Below are 16,625 nucleotides of genomic sequence, written 5' to 3' on the forward strand. Positions count from 1 at the left end.
CAGCACACAAAACAAGACTCATGCAACAATCTACTACAAACAAATTTTGCTATATACGAAGAATAATCTTTTAACCTGTCTTTCATAATTGGTTTGAGCTCCACGCCATTTCTGATGCTCCTTGTCCAGCTGCTCTTTAAAACTAGAGATCTGAATTTCCATTGCTGAAATTTGAGAACTACATGCACAAAAAATGTGAGACATAAAACCAAACAAGCAGTAAAATTAACCCTGTAGCACTCAGATACAACTTACGATTTGGTTAAAATTTCTTCTTTAAGATTTGTTATTTCAGCCAAAGCAGACGTAAGAGCCTCTTCCTTTCCCCAAGTTGCAGAAGCCACTTCTTCAGATTTCAAACTAGATTCATTTTCAAGCTCCGAAACTTTCTCTTTAAGCGAATGAAGTTCAGCTTCTAGTGCTTTCTTTGCATTGTCAGCCTATACGCGTTACAAAGAAGACAAACAAAATCCATTTGGTACAATAGCAAATAGCATGGAAAATAGCTTTCAAGATTCAAGTATGTTAGAATACCTCTATCTTATAGTTCTCATGTGCAACTTCTATCTGTTTAAGTGCGTCTTCATTCACCTCAGCAATGCTCTTATACTTCAAATAAATGCAAACCGGCAGTTAGTTTAATTATAAATTAAATATTACTTGTTTGAAAGAATAAAATAATAACCTGCAGCATGTGAGTTTTGTTAGCATGTGCTTCCTCTTTCAATTTTTCAATCTCCTCCTTTGCTGTTTGCAATTCAGCAACAACCTAGATAATGATAGAAAACCAACGTCAGGCACAAATGCAACAAAAGTAATGCATGAACACACCTATTTATTGAAGTGAAAAAATTGTAATAGATTCTATCATCTATATATGTAGCGTGTGTGCTCTGATTAGACACACAACAATTTTCACTCAAACCCCATATTTCTTAGTCCTATAACTATACCTTTCCCTGTCTTTTGTGCCTAAAGATTGGTACAATCCCATATATTTTTCTTGCTTGTCAACATTTTTTCAAGTTCCAAGCTTAATAGTACCCTCTTTTAACTGTAGCCTTCTCTTGAAAACTTTTATCCCACCACCAAGATTTTTCATCCTTGGGTTCTGTAAAGAACCTTGGGATACACCACCCCAAAAGCTAGCTCAAAGGGCGGGAGCGCCCAAGACCTTATAAACTCCACATTAGTTGCACATACAACCAATGTGGGACTATATATCTCAACACGCCCCCTCACACAAGAGCCCATTGGGCTTGAAGAGTGGACAATGCAACAGGCCCAGCCTACCTGTGCTAAGAAACGCCACAAGAGAAAGTGGGGGGCGGCGAGAGGCTCTGATACCATGTAAAGAACCTTGAGGTTACCACCCCAAAAGTTAGCTCAAAGGGTGGGAGTGCCCAAGACCTTATAAACTCCACATTAGTTGCACATACAACCAATGTGGGACTATATATCTCAACAGGTTCAAAGCCTCTTGATTCGCGAGTGTCTTTTTTGTCGCCTTCCTAATCACTCTAGCCATTCCATCCCACATATCATTAGTTATCCCTTTTACCTCCAAAATGTCTTTCTTTAAAAATATTCCTCTGAAAAATCATTTTTTATCTACCCTTTAGTTGCAATCATTTGATCCTTGGGACTTTATCTAGTCAACTCCTCCTTCGACCTTAATCTCATAATATCACATATTCATAACCAAAATCCAAAGTTGGGTAGTCAAGCTCACTCCAGGGATGACTTTGCAATCTATACAAAGCTTTCAAACTGCTTTCCTTACAAAAAAGAAATCGATTTGTGAGCATGAAGACACACATTTATACATGATAAGATGTTCTTTCTACTTCCTAAAACAGTGCTTGCTATCGTGAAGCTAGCAATACATCTAGAATAGCTTTACCCACTGCATTAGATTCGCCTGGAATTGTATCTGAGTAATTGATGCAGATTTACAATTTCCATATATTATTCTTTTGGAATTTCGGTGGAACTCTCAAGCACTTTTCTTTACCTATTAAGCTATTCTTGAAGAGTTTTTTCATGAGCAAAGGATTGCAATTTGAGAGGACCCTACCCACTCCGTCTAACTCATTTAGTGCTTGTTTGGATCCTCTTATTTTTAAGCTAGAAGCTACTTATAAGCATAAGCTAGGCCAAACAGGTTTTGAAAAAAGCTCTTATAACGAAAAGCTTTTTTTTTATAATGAAGAAAAAGCTGAAAATTAAAAGCTCCTCGGAGGAGCTTTTTTTTAAGCTCTTGTCTGTTTTTCTTGAATTGTGTGCTTTTTTTTAAAATGAAGAGTGATAAAGATAGAGAGAGAGATAATTTTTTTGAAATATGTGCTTTTAAGTAATTTTTAATCTAAAATTTTTATGTAATCTCCAAACAGCTTTTAGCTTCTTTTTTTAAGCTCTTTTTTTTAGCTTTAGCTTATAAGTAGCTTCTAGCTTAAAAATAAGAGGATCCAAACAGGCTCTTAATTGGATGTGTGAACTAACCCAAGACCCAAAGGCTTGATTATTAAATTATGAGAATAAATTCATTATGGATTAAGTTAGATAGTAAATATAGGTGATACTATTTATAATCTATTTAGGATTCAGGAAACAAAATTAGGAAAATAATGGTATATGACAGATCAATGCATTGTTAGTATTTTCATAGTACCAAAACATTACAAAAAACCTCAAAGTTGAACTGTACAAAATTTTGTTGGGAAAGAGCCACTTGGAAGTTGATAGAAGTGAGTGATTTCAACATCATATACATCTATTTAAAATCTATTCAATTATCTATGACATTTGAATACTTTTTAAAACAAAAAAATAAGTTGTCCAGTATATGTACATGCATTGATAATGGTTTTTGAGTATTGACAAATATGAAGATCAATGTTTTGCATATGGAAAAACGATTGAGATTGGTTGGTTTAAGCTTGAGAATTCTAATTACCATGACCCAACTATCCCAAAAGCTTAAACTATTAGGTGAAGATACATGATGTTAAGACCGGCATTAGGGAGGCCAAAAACCTTGCAAGGGATACTTCCATCAATAGGCCAAAAGACAAAACTCAATAAGTAGGCTAACACCACATCTAAACCCAAAACCTTAAGACTATAGGTCTATGGGTCTTTCACACTTATATGGTCCTCACTTGGTCTAATACCTAATCAATGTTAAGACTCATATGACTTACAGTTGAATATTTCCAATATTCTACTCTCAAGTGTGAGGCCTAACATCATGATCCCCCTCAAGGGCAACTTCGGTAAAAGCCTCTTCTGAATTGGAGTCACACTAGTTTTTTGCAGAGGCCTCTTTTCAAGTGCATCAACATCTCCAAATACTCGACTCAGCCAAACAATTGGTTATGATACAACTATTAAGAGTACTAGGGAGCCTAAAAACCCGCTGCAAGGGATACTTTCATCAATGGGCGAAATGACAAGTCACAATAAGTGGGCTGACACCATATCTCAACCTAAAACTTTAAGGCTATGGGTCCATAGGTCTTCCGCATTTATATGATCCTCACTTGACCTATGTCTAACCAATATGTGACTTCAAACCACTCACTTGAATATTTCTAACAAGCCCCTTGCATTTGAAGGATAGATAATGCACAAACTCACCTATCATATGCTAAGAAATTCCACAATATTTATTAGAAGAATGGGACGGCAAGGATTGAAATCTAGAACACTTGATCATAGAGACTTTGATATCAAGTCATGAACCAACTATCCCAAAAGCTTAAGCTACTAGGTGGAGACACATGAACAGTGCTTATATTATATATCTTAACATTAATGTCGGAAATTGTTACTCTACAAAAAAAGTTTATATGTTTTGGGGTAATACCTTGCCAGATTTTGGTCTAACAGTAACAGCAATGAATGTTAGCAGGGAACCTAAACAGTATTAGACCCTAACAAGCACTGAATATTTGACTCCAAGTGAAGGCCGACAACAAGTCAAGTTTGCAACAAGCAGCCCCAACCCCCCGGAAAGAAAAAAAAAGCAGCAGCAAAATTGGTTCTTTTCTAAGGGGCGCGACACTTGAAGCTCCATGTGAGATGGTTTTTTCTCTATCTTACAAACTTTATATAGCTGAATAATATGGCATTTTAAAAAAATACACCCACCTCATCACTGGATATAGTGGAAGGACCACTCACACCATCCATGTCAACAAGCTACATTCAATAATACAGAGATTAGAATAAACAGAATAAATATCAAGATTGCAGGGAAGTAAATATGTACAATAAACCTCCACTCAAGCACCAATTAGCAAATAACAGTAAAAGTTGTACACTCAAACTGGACTTCCATAAAATGGATGTCAAACTTCCTTCTCTAACATTCCAGCAATTATATAAAACAGCACATGTCATGAATCTATCTGTAATCAACAAGATACTTGACCAAAAGGAGTAACATATAGATACAATAGGATAGACTTCCATTTAAGCTAATGTTTTTTCATGAGCACACAAACTAATTGACAGTGTTTCCATAGAAAATCATAGACATGCAGATAGATGCTAAAGCTTTCTCATATTGATATCTTTTGGCCATGTTTTTGAAGATTTTGTTCCGTGCTCTTTTTGCTGCTTTTGATTTTGAGGATATTGATAGGATAAACTCTCCAATCAGGAAGAAAGGGAGATTTATATTAATGTGAGAAATGAATTTACGAGGAAGAATAGCAGGAAAATAAGAGCAGAATGTTCTCAACAATGGAGAATCTCTACAAGCCCCAGCTTCAAGCTGCAACAAAAAGAAATGAAAATTGCATACATCTACGATGACTGCATTCCCTCAAAATACCGAAGATTCCACTTTTCTCTCTTCTCTCACTAAAACACCACTTACCCCCAAAAATAACTGGATTCATTGGGGCTTGGGCCTGCGGCAGTACACCTTGAAGGGTTTGGCTGTTTTAGGAAAATCATTCATATCATTTTGGCTCTCCACTTTACCAGATAATCCTCCTTTGTGTTTCATTGTTCCATCTAATAAATTTCTTCTTTCATTTTATAAAAAGGGAGCTAAAAAATTCATAATGAATGCAAAGATTTTAACGATGAAATGATATTCAACAAAACACACTAAACCTCATACCTTAATGAGTGTAAAGCCTAAGACTGATAGTTCTAAAAAGACAACCATTAGCAACAAACCTCACAAATTTAACAAAACCAATCAAAGAAAACAAACCTTATCGTCCGTGGAACCCATTTTTCTTTGAAGACTTGAAATTTTTGCCTGTGTATAGAGATCGAAATTAGTCTTTACAACAATTTATTGAGAATATGTACAAGAGAGCAACCTAAATCAAGTACCTCAGCAACGGAAGCCCTAGATTCAGCAGATGCAACTGCACGCATTGCATTAGCTAACTCTTTGCTCATGTCCTCAACATGTCTCAGAGAATCTTTTATGGTCTGGTCCCGATCTAGTGTGAGTCTCCGCACATTTTCACGCTCTTCTTGTAACTCTTTCTTGGCCTCAGCCCATTCCCTCTAAAAAGTGAGAATTTATGATAGCCATAACAATAAATCGTTAAATAGAGACAAGTATGCACTTCTCTAAGAATTTTTTTTTATTATTCACCAGTTAATACAAAGAGTTTATAAGGAAATAAGAAAACACACCTCCAATTTCTTTAAATATTCTTCATGCTTTACCCTCTCCATGGTTCTTGCTTCCTACAGTTTCCAAATTAAGTAAACTTCCAAATAGAAAGTATTCAAGAAACATCAAAGTAACATCCACATTGATGGCAATAACCTACCTCTCGAACTTCCTCAGCACTCTGTATGGTAGCCAAACTAGCCTGCAGCATTAAGTGTTAGAATATACATAATTTATAGAACATAAAAAAAATAAAAAAATCCTGACCTGCAAGCGCTGCACTCTTTCAGATAAACTGCGAACCTCATCAGATGCTCTCTTTTCAGCATTTGATATCACTTCCTTTTGGTGCTTTAAAACAGACAACTGAAATAAAGACAAGAAATGATGAGTTCATTAAAAAACAGGTACATCTCAGTACAAAAGTGTATAAAATTTTAAAAAATTGGATATTTAACTGGAATAAAATCTTAACCTCCATGGAAAGTTTCCGAGACAGCTCCTCAGCAGCATTCAATGACTCAGAGCTTTCACGCAATTTCCGTTGGTAGTCAACAACTAGCTGAGAAAACTCTACATTTCTTGCTAAAATGCCTTTTGCTTCAGCTTTCTAAAATGTCATCCAAAAATCCATATATTAGTACAATACAACACATACATACAGGGAGAAATCATTTAATGTTACAGACAAGTGATTGCCTGTTGTTCAAATTCTTTCATAAAGCCATCAAGTCTCTCTCTAGCAAAGTTTGCTTCTAGTGCCATCTTGTCACGATCTGATTGTAATACAATAACCTCACTCCTGAAGATAGAAAATTTTAGACTAAAAAACCAATAATTACATGAAAGCATGTGGGTATCTATATGTTAAGAACCAATTCAACCCAAAACCTTAAGGTGTTGGGTGAGGGCTTTTTTAATGGTTTATATTATTCTCTAATACACCCCCTCACACAAGAGCCCTTTGGGCTTGAAGTGTGGATATTGCACAGGCCCAATGTTTTTGGTTTTATTACCTTGTGCTTATTTTAATTCCACTCGAAAGTGGGGGGCGGTGAGGATCAAACTCGTGACTTTGTGGTCACTGAAGCTTTGATACCATGTTAAGAACCAATTCAACCCAAAACCTTAAGGTGTTGGGTGAGGGGGCCTTTTTAATGGTTTATATTATTCTCTAATACTAGATATGGATCAAATATAATATTTAATTATCCAGATATCATTCCTCTAATAAACATTGAAGTCACTTGGTTAATTGATTTAAAAAATAAAAGCATGTTGATGGATGAGGGTCCACGAGTTAAAGGAAGTTAGAGAAAAAATGAAACATCGTTTATAATTAAGAATAAAAAAAAAGCTGAAAAAAATACAACTCTGCGTGAATAGCTTCTGCTAAATATTGATTATATCGTAAGCTTACATAACCTAATTAGTTTATGAGGAATATATTTCTCATGTTGTATGAGAAAAAATTATCTCATGCACAAATAAAAAAATATTATAGACCCACATAGTGGACAGAACCCTTCCCTAGACCCTGCGCATAGTGGGAGCTTTATAGCACCACGCTGCCCTTTAATCATCAATGTTAACTTTTACTGTTTAATTCAGCAGCTTACTTCTTGGTTTCAATTTATTATATAATCTTCTTTCTACAGCCAATTAGACACACTAAATAACTACATAAGCATATTTATATTAACAAATTACAAAAAAACATCTGTACTATATTTTTCCTCCTATCAAATTAAAGGTAATGTTGTTTACACATGACATTAACTGCAAATCCCCCTAAAAAGTTAACATAGCAGAAAAGTTGGGTTTAAAAAGAAAACAGCAAAGATCCAATATGTACGGAGACAACAATAGGCTTTTTGGTGATTTGGCTTCAGCAACTTGGCTATTTTCTTCCTATTATGCATTACTTCAAACTGAGGTAATAAGTAGGCAGAGTCATAAACCAAACACAAATTATGATGCATCATAAACAAGAATCGTAAAGTAAGCTTGCAACCTTACCTTGACTTTGCTAAGTCATTCTCAAGGCATCTTACACGATCTAAAGCTTTTTCCAGGGACTTCTTAGTAACTTCCTATAGTAATGAAAACAACAACATATATAACAATTGTTAAATGGCTATCACGTGAGGGGACGTGATATGTATAAACCTATTCATGATCCTTCACCCAAAAAACTAATATTTTGACAACTTTGATCCTAGACAGGAATTATGAGTTGGAACTGTCTCTATCTGCTCCAACATTTGCTTTACCTGTGAACTTTCAATCGATGTCTTCAGGTTGATTCTTCCAACTTCTGCAACAGCTGGAAAATAAAAAATCAATAAATGTAAGGCACCAACAGTCCAAGAGGCACAGACACTAGTCAGAAATAATAACCCAAACAGCAATAGAGCTAATTTACACAAGTTTATAGATCAAGAAGTTTCACTCGGATAATGATATTCCATGCATATTCACATTTTTCACAATATAACAAAAATACTTAAACTCACATGCATAACCAATCTAACAAACAAATAAATTAATGCAATGGGATTGCCTAACACATTCTTCTGTCAACAAACAAACAATCATAACCAATATGCAATGATTTACATAACTTTTCATGCAATTGACCAATCAGGAAGTAACCCAGAAGCATTTTATCCTAGGCACTCACACAAGACAAAAGACAGAAAGAAAGGGGAGGAATCATACGTCTATCAATGTTCCCTCTACATTGGTAGCAGGTTATATGCATGTGAATAAGTTTATACATAAAATCTGAAGACCCAGAAAGCGCAACTATGGCACTGGACAAAAATATGATACCAACATAGACACAATAATATGGCAAAATAAAAAAAATTCTTATGATATCCCACCAGTCTTGGCACAAAAGTTACTAAATTCTTTTTATAAAAAAGTCCCGTTTATTAAATTATTATGAAATGCCACCAGTGTTGTAGTATGCAGACTAGGAGAATCCAACAGCATCCAATGAAAATCTATACAGATACGAGTCCAACACCATATCACCAGCCATTCTAAAGTGCTTGAGTTTCTTTGCTGAAGGGAAAATATAAACATGCTTGTTTACACTTTCATTTGGCCAACATTATTACATCCTATAGGACATCTTCATCTCATTAGTTATTACGGTGGAGAAGTGAACAATAATGCTGTTCATTAGAAGTTTAGAGCATAGTTGTCAATAAGGGGCAGCCCACCCCACTTAGCCCCAACTCACAGGCTTGCAGCCCACAAACATAGGCCAAAAAGCAGTGTGCTAGGTCCAACACATGGCATTCCAAAGTTAGAATTTCACAGAAATTATATAAAGCACATGATCCTCTTATATCCGATTGCATCCATTCAAAAAAGTTCTAGTGTTTCAGTTTTAACAATACAGAAAGTTTGATCTTTTTGGTTACACTAATAACTCCACTTTCTCAAACCTCAAAACATTTTAGTTGTTCTTATTCTTATATCCTATATAATATTATGGGTTTGCTTTTTCTACAGTCAATGCAGATAACTTAGCTATATTGAGCCCAAGACGACGTCGTTTTGGAACAGAAATCAAGGTATTTTTGTAATTATAATTTATTTCGGGGTTATAATAGTCTTTTTCATTATAATTTTTTTAACTTTTCAGCCCAAAATGACGTCGTTTTAGGAGCGAATGTAGATAACTTATCTACATTCACTGTAGAAACATTAAAGCCTTATATTATTGGACAAACTTGTTATGAATGACTGAATCCTCTTAACTACGCAATTAGATATGAGACTTTGATACAGATGTAAATAATTAAGAATTTGATTTGAAATCATTTAACTCAATTGTACCGAAAGAATTGGACTCCAAATTCAATATTATCACAAGCTACCAATTCCTTTAATTTTGAACTACAAAAGCTTTTTAAGTTACTTATTTTTTTATTAGAGTACAATTTTAAAGGGATACAGCTTGATATTTTTCTACATTGAAGAGCAGATAGATAACAATGACATATGGATTGAGTCTGAGTCATCAAACAGCTCCCACATGTCTTTCGCAATCAGATCAGCTACAATTTATTTATGCAAATTTCCTATGCTAGCCAAATCTAACATCTTCGGTAGGCATGAATTTACAATTGTCCATTTGTCCCCGTTAAAACCCTAACAGATTCCTTTCTTCCTTCAACTTTCCCTGAAACCCATCAAATCCCAAAATCCTATTCTCACTGACAACGTTCGCAGGACCAAAACAACCACCAATTGACCATTTAAGCCTCAACCTAATCACTGCTAAGCCTGCTTACTTTCACCTCTATCGAATAACCTTCCAATACACTTTTCTTGCTTTAATTCACCCTAGAAAAACCTTAATCCTTACCCATTAAAATCCATAACCTTCTGTTGTCCTACATCATAATCAATTCTACTATGCAACTTCCTTTCAGCAAAAAAGTTAAGTTCCAAGCTTCAGTTCAACGATCCATCTACAAGACCTCTAGCCAACGGAATACTGATAAGAGTTGAGGCCAGTTTTGGTTAAAGTGAGTTGTAGAACTATTGAACATTAACATTTAGGAATAAGGAAAAAAAATTGATAGGTAAAAGAGGCATGTTACATTGCAAGAGCAAGGAATATTAAAATAAAGAAATAAAAAGGGCAGCAGTAAAAGGAAAGGAAATGAAAATATCAAACAAGTACACCCACTGTCCAAAACAATGTGCAGTCTTTCTCAAGATGGTTTTTCATTCAGATATCAGGGGTTAAAAATATCAAAGCCTACAGATTGAAATCTGTAAACAGGTTAGGTACCATAAATCCTATTTTTCCCAATGCTTCTCTGTCCCACTTTTGCATTTTCCAAGAATTATGAATGTAGATAGCTTCTTCTAATTATATATTATGATGGCCCAACTTATTGTACACTCTATTTACATTGAAATAATTTATGACTTAGAAAATGCAGATTTGGAGGGCAAAAAACCCTCAAAGCATCATCCCAACCACTATAACTGGTATGTAATTTTGCTTTCAAATATACACAAAGAAGAGCAAGGGCGAGCCTTGTGACTGAAAGGTCACGACTGGTAAACAGCCTCTTGGCAAAAAATGCCAAGGTTCCCCCCTGCCCTCGCAAGTCGGGGAGCCATTTATTCCACGGTTTTCCCTTTTACAAAAAGAAGAGCCATCCCATTAAGCCCCTATTCTAACTCAATTTATTGCATCAGAAAAGAGGGAGAGGGAGATTAAAGGAAAATAAATATTTCTGAAACCTGCAAGAGCTTCTGAAGATTGGGTATGAGATAAATGAAGACTATGCTCCTCCTCATACAACCTCTTATACATTGCAACCTAGAAGAAGTGGGAATCATGAATACAAACACAGAGGTATAATAAATATTAACAAATCAAGGAGTTACAGCCTGTGGAGTTACAGAAAACCCATATCCCCTCCCCAGGTTGCAGACCTCTTGTTATAACCAAAACTAAAACTATATAAAAGCTTACAGATGTATGAAGAGATTCAATCATGTGCCCTTGCTCTTCTGCTCTTTGTAGCACAGCCGCAACTTTAGAAGCAGTTTCTTCAGTATGTTTTTTGAGCTCCATTTCAAGCTTCTCCTGCAATTTAATAGTTCAAAATAACAATAATAATTATTATTATAATGATAATCATCTGAGAGTCCTTGCAGGCTGAAGCATGAGGATGGTAAAAAAATTCTTTTCCAACCAACCTTGAATTCCACCTCCTGGTTTTCAATCTGGCCAGAAAGACTACGTACAAGGCTTCGAAGTTGGACATTCTGCTCAACTAGTCCATTAATATCCTTGAAGGTTAACTGCTTCCAAAATTTCAATTGAACCCATTTAAAATTGAAACAGACAAGTCCAACAAGAGAAAAAAATAAATCCAAAACAGCTTACAAGGTGTTCTGAGATGACATTTTCAGCTTCAGTCTGTATACTTGACCTTGAAGCAATATGTGAAGCATCATCAACAATATCATACCCAATTGACCCACAACGAAGTTGTATGTCTCGGCATTCCTTCAAAAGTACTGTCACCTGTAAAGAATCAATTATCAATTAATAAATTAATAATATAGGAAAATCGGTGAATGAACTGAACTACAAACAAGGCTAAGAAGATAAAAACAGCAATCATGATTTTGAAGACTAAATACAGTAAAACAAACAAGTTATTTTCATTCAAAGACAGTATTTTGGTGCAAAAAATTACTTCTTAACAAGCTGAAGGTTTCAGGCTTTAGCTTCTATACAAGCACCATAAAAGCAACTTCCATTGTAAACTTGAAGTTCTAATTCGTTATTTTTTTAGAAACAGCTTTCTTTAAGTTAGAAGTATTGAAATAGATTGATAAGAATTTCCACATCATTATAATAATGTTATGTAATGGTTATATTCACTCTATATAATAGAGCTTCTGTTGTCCTATTGACACAAATGGATTTAAAACATTGTCTCTCTTTTCCATGTCATTAAACATAGTATAAAGAGGTACCATCCTCCGTGACCTGCCTCATCTCATCATCGTTGCCATGTTCCCCTACCTTAATTATATTTTATGTCAACCTTCTCTCTTCAATTTCTTTTGCTGCATCTCAACAATCGTACTGATCATCGTCTGCCACTTCTCCTCGTGATCCTTTGCTGCCAGCCAACCCACTAGAAAAAAAATTCCAGCAACTTTTCAGGTGAACGAGAAAAAATTCTGGTGAGTTTTCAAGTTAGTGACCACCGGATCTGGAGCAACCCTCAAGTCCGGCGCATCCTCGCTGGGGAGAAATTTGGCACTTGCACACTAGTGCCATCGGATAGCCTCATATGTTGACTGTCCTAGTCGTTCTTCGTCCTAGATGCTCCTTGGTGCCAACAATTCTTGAAATGCAGCCCGGCTCATCAGAATCTTGTCCTAGCTACAAAACTGGCCCCATCAAGCTGTAGACGTGCTTTGATTGAGTCTTTTTATGTGGTTGAATTTCCAACTTCTGCTCTTCGTGAACTTGGAGAAGTTTTAGTTCTTGTCGTGTATCCTCACTTGAGAGGACATTTCTACCGATGATTATTCCAACAAATTCTCTTCTTCCTTTGTTATTCAATATTTTTCAACCAACTCTTCAGGCTAATGGTCATTCCAGTCACCTTGCAGCATTTGTCATTTCTCCGATGTCTCTAGCATTCCTAGGTCGATTTTGCAACCATATATTTTGGAACCCAAATATATTATTTGGTTAATTTTTTATTTGTAAGCATTCATTAGTGTTGAAATATATAAAACCATTTATGTAGCCTCACCCAATAGCTTAAGCTTTTGGGTTGAATTGATTCTTTACATGGTATCAGAGCCTCGGTGTACCGGGTTCGATCTTCACCGCCCCCACTTTCTTTCTAGTGAAATTTCTTTCTTCGCACAGGTAGGTGGGCCTGTGCATTATCTACCCTTCAAGCCCAGTGGGCTCTCGTGTGAGGGGGCGTGTTGAAATATATAAAACCATTAATGTAGCCTCACCCAATAGCTTAAGCTTTTGGGTTGAATTGGTTCTTTACAATTAGTAACAAGCTTAAAGCTTTAATAAGCTTTAGCATAAGGGGAAGTGTTAGAAGTATTGAACATAGGTTGGATGCTAACATCATGGCTCCTTTAGGAAGGAATGAAAAAGGATATCCAACGATAATTGTTGAATGTGATGTTCAATGCAATAAAGCCCAAACACTATCTTCGATACGGATGCTTAAGCCTTTACCAATTCCAACTCAAGTATGGGCAGATATCTCCACGGATTTTGTGGAAAGGATACCCAAATCCTATGGAAAAGACAGTATCTTGGTGATGGTCAATAGATTGACTAAATTTACTCACTTCCTACTCCTTAGACATCCTTTCACTGCCAAGGATGTTACAGACTAATTCATTAAAGAGATTGTGAGATTACAAGAATTACCCACTTCCATAGTTTCCAATCGGGATAAGATCTTTCTAGTCACTTCTAGACTGAGTTGTTTTGTAATGCCCATACAAAATTGAAGTACAACTCACCTTATTATCTGCAATCGATGGTCAAACTGAATAATATTTTCTGTCCTCTTCGTATTTCCCATTCTTTTGACACCAGTACATTACATAGTTATCATAATACTCACTTAAGATAGTTTGATCATTTGAAAGGAAGACCAAAATGAAGCATTCGTGAGAAAAGTGGACCAAATTTAAGAGTAGAAGACCACCTAGCAAAAGATTAGGAATAATACAAATTTTGATTAGCTTTATAGAAATTTAAAGATTAAGCTCCAAATGGTTTTATAGAAATTTTGGATTTTATAGAGCCTGCCTGCAGGATAGGCTTGATTGTTGTTGTTTCTCTTCCAAACAAAGCACATTTACATTTTCAGAGCCACTTCTTACAATGACAATAATAACAAAAAGACAAAGACTCCAAACAAAAATCAAGAATGGATAACTTGATGAAATACATATACTAAACATTTTAAACTACATGAAAAAAAGAGAGGATGTTTATCGCTTACCTGTTTTCGAAGGTCATCAATTTCTTTCTGGGCAATATCATAATGCCGTTCATTCCTTCTGAGGTCAGCCTGCACAAGATACACATAAGCAAATCCACATGCAACCCAAAAAAAAAAGGAACATGAAACTGTATTTTAAGTTGTAAACCTTCAGTTCAAGGATGATTTTCTCTAAGTTGGAATTTTCATTCAGGGAGTTTTGCAATTTTTGGTTCATCAAGCTGTATGCGTCAGCCATCTTTTCATGCTCCACTGCAAGAACAGCAGTATATTTATTTTAGTAAAAAATCTATGGCATTGATGATTAAGAATGTAACAATAACCCTGCTTGCAGAGCTTTTCCTCTAAGTAACATTGGACACAAATGATTTTTGCTTGAATATTCATCGTAACCGAATTATGAAAACTCCTTACACAGCACCTTAAAAATTCCAAAGTGAATCATAGTCCTTGTATATTTTACCCAAGGTGCAGTGCAAATAAAATCATTAGATAACAAAACTACCCCCATCAACCAAGCCCAATAATAGCAACCACCCACTATTGGTCCATTCACATTACATATATAATTAAAATAAAATGCAATAAAATCAAGATGCATATCTACATTTTCTTTTTTCTAGTGGAATTTAATGCAGAACAATAAGGACAACAATGTTGGAACAGTATTTAATGATATTTTGCTCTCTACGTTTACAGCTTATTTAGCCATTCAATCCAATAAAACGATATACCTCTTTCATCTATTATGGCTTCTGCTTTCTCCTCTAACTCATACAGAACCTGAAAAAGTTAATAGAAGATTGCATCATTTTTAACATAATATATATAAACTATCACCACCAGAACACAGTCGTAGTCGTGCTAAATCAATTCATCTCCAAATCCAGCAGAAAGGAAACAGTGTAAATTACAACCCAAATGCAAGTGAACCAAAGAAGGATTAGCCAATCAAATTATTCTCTTAGAAAACAATATATATCACAGGAATTCTTTAAACCAATTTTAGCCACCCAAAAAAAAAAAACAAAGAAGAGTTAACCAGATTTTTGGTCCTTCAAAAATACAAGTGTCATTAGTTCGGTCCTCCATTGATAAATACATCATGGGACTTTAGTGTCAATTTTTAGCATCAAATTGATCCCTTTAGGAAATTGGATCTCAAATAAATTGAAGCAAGTCAAACAAAAAAGGTTTAGCCAACCAAGTTATACTCTTAGAAAACACTATATACCACAGGAATTCATCAAACCAATTTTAGCCAACCAAAAAAAAACGAAGACGAAGAAGAAGAAGAAGAAGAAGAGTTAACCCAACTTTTTGTCCTTCTAAAGATAAATATATCAACATGGCATTTTAACGTCAATTTGTGGCATCAAATTGTTCCCTTTTGAAGGACCGTTTTAAAATTTAATGGTTGGAGGACCAAACAGATGAACCTTTTATCCTTGGAGGAAAGGAACAATCGGGTGTTTACTCAAAAATTAAAGGTGAAAGGAAATACATTCTTTTGAAATGCTTGTTACATACATATAATTAATTATTCAAATAATTACAGCCACCCATTCCATGAAAATGCTTCTTATTTGTCATAAATAACTTAAAGCATTGCAGTCAATTTCCCCATTAACAAATTAAGTAACGAACATACATGAAGATAAATTTAAGAAATGTGTTGTCATATTACCCTCCCCTTGAGGTTATATATAAAAGGATGCACCAGGTCAACCATACCCGTTGCAAAATTGTCTCTGACTCCTTCCTGCCCAATTGTTCATGTCTCAATGCATCAATAGCCTCTTGGTATTTCGCATACATTTTGGCCAACTTCAAAAGATAGAGGTATACAGAAATAAGATTTATTTATGTAAATCAAATGGAAAAATAGTGCCAGTATTAAAAGTAAAACTTTAATAACTCACACTCCAACCATCTCGCAGGAGTGAAGCAGCTAATGCTGTTCCAGAAACACCAACAGGAATTTTCGGTACTAGCATGCTATTTTCGTCAAACATGCTATCAGCATCAATTGATGTCAGCCACCTGTCAAAAGGAAAAACAATGGCCTGCATGTTACATCTTGAATATGGGCATGATTAAGCACATTTTCATAATTTGAATACATTAAAAAAAAAAAAGTTCGAAAGAGGTACAACTACATATGCTAATTTCACATAAAATGTCAAAATGAAACGTAAAATTATCTTTCTGTACTACTGCCTCCACAGAGAATTCCTACCAATCGAGAATGAAAACTGATATGATATTCAATTACGTATCCTGATTTTGCACGAAATGACAATTAAAAATAAATTATCTTCCTCTACCCTTTAAAGAGAATTCTATCCACCAAGAATGAAAACTTTTAAGATATCAGAATTATTAGGTTATAAGTATTATTGTAATAGTAGAAGACCTGGGCT

At 35.1% G+C, this 16,625-nt stretch overlaps 1 protein-coding gene across 1 annotated transcript in view; it reads right to left on the bottom strand.

Annotated features, from left to right (window-relative positions):
- The window catches only part of LOC133317504 (nuclear-pore anchor), a 34,901-nt gene that overhangs the window by 13,766 nt on the left and 4,510 nt on the right, over positions 1 to 16,625 (bottom strand). Inside the window, exons 10-32 of the mRNA XM_061519371.1 lie at positions 16,125 to 16,245; positions 15,937 to 16,029; positions 14,937 to 14,985; positions 14,351 to 14,454; positions 14,203 to 14,271; positions 11,580 to 11,720; positions 11,390 to 11,494; positions 11,163 to 11,276; positions 10,928 to 11,006; positions 7,921 to 7,973; positions 7,667 to 7,740; positions 6,347 to 6,449; positions 6,123 to 6,257; positions 5,915 to 6,013; positions 5,808 to 5,849; positions 5,668 to 5,721; positions 5,356 to 5,535; positions 5,231 to 5,278; positions 4,153 to 4,203; positions 686 to 769; positions 535 to 609; positions 256 to 440; positions 76 to 178 (exon numbers count right to left, since the gene is read on the bottom strand). Coding sequence (XP_061375355.1) covers positions 76 to 178; positions 256 to 440; positions 535 to 609; positions 686 to 769; positions 4,153 to 4,203; positions 5,231 to 5,278; positions 5,356 to 5,535; positions 5,668 to 5,721; positions 5,808 to 5,849; positions 5,915 to 6,013; positions 6,123 to 6,257; positions 6,347 to 6,449; positions 7,667 to 7,740; positions 7,921 to 7,973; positions 10,928 to 11,006; positions 11,163 to 11,276; positions 11,390 to 11,494; positions 11,580 to 11,720; positions 14,203 to 14,271; positions 14,351 to 14,454; positions 14,937 to 14,985; positions 15,937 to 16,029; positions 16,125 to 16,245 — 2,161 coding nt within the window. The remainder of the gene's footprint in view (positions 1 to 75; positions 179 to 255; positions 441 to 534; positions 610 to 685; positions 770 to 4,152; positions 4,204 to 5,230; positions 5,279 to 5,355; positions 5,536 to 5,667; positions 5,722 to 5,807; positions 5,850 to 5,914; positions 6,014 to 6,122; positions 6,258 to 6,346; positions 6,450 to 7,666; positions 7,741 to 7,920; positions 7,974 to 10,927; positions 11,007 to 11,162; positions 11,277 to 11,389; positions 11,495 to 11,579; positions 11,721 to 14,202; positions 14,272 to 14,350; positions 14,455 to 14,936; positions 14,986 to 15,936; positions 16,030 to 16,124; positions 16,246 to 16,625) is intronic.

The sequence above is a fragment of the Gastrolobium bilobum genome, unplaced genomic scaffold (assembly GCF_033153095.1).
Source record: "Gastrolobium bilobum isolate Gb01-03AN ecotype WA unplaced genomic scaffold, APGP_CSIRO_Gbil_v1 utg176449, whole genome shotgun sequence".
Lineage (NCBI taxonomy): Eukaryota > Viridiplantae > Streptophyta > Magnoliopsida > Fabales > Fabaceae > Gastrolobium > Gastrolobium bilobum.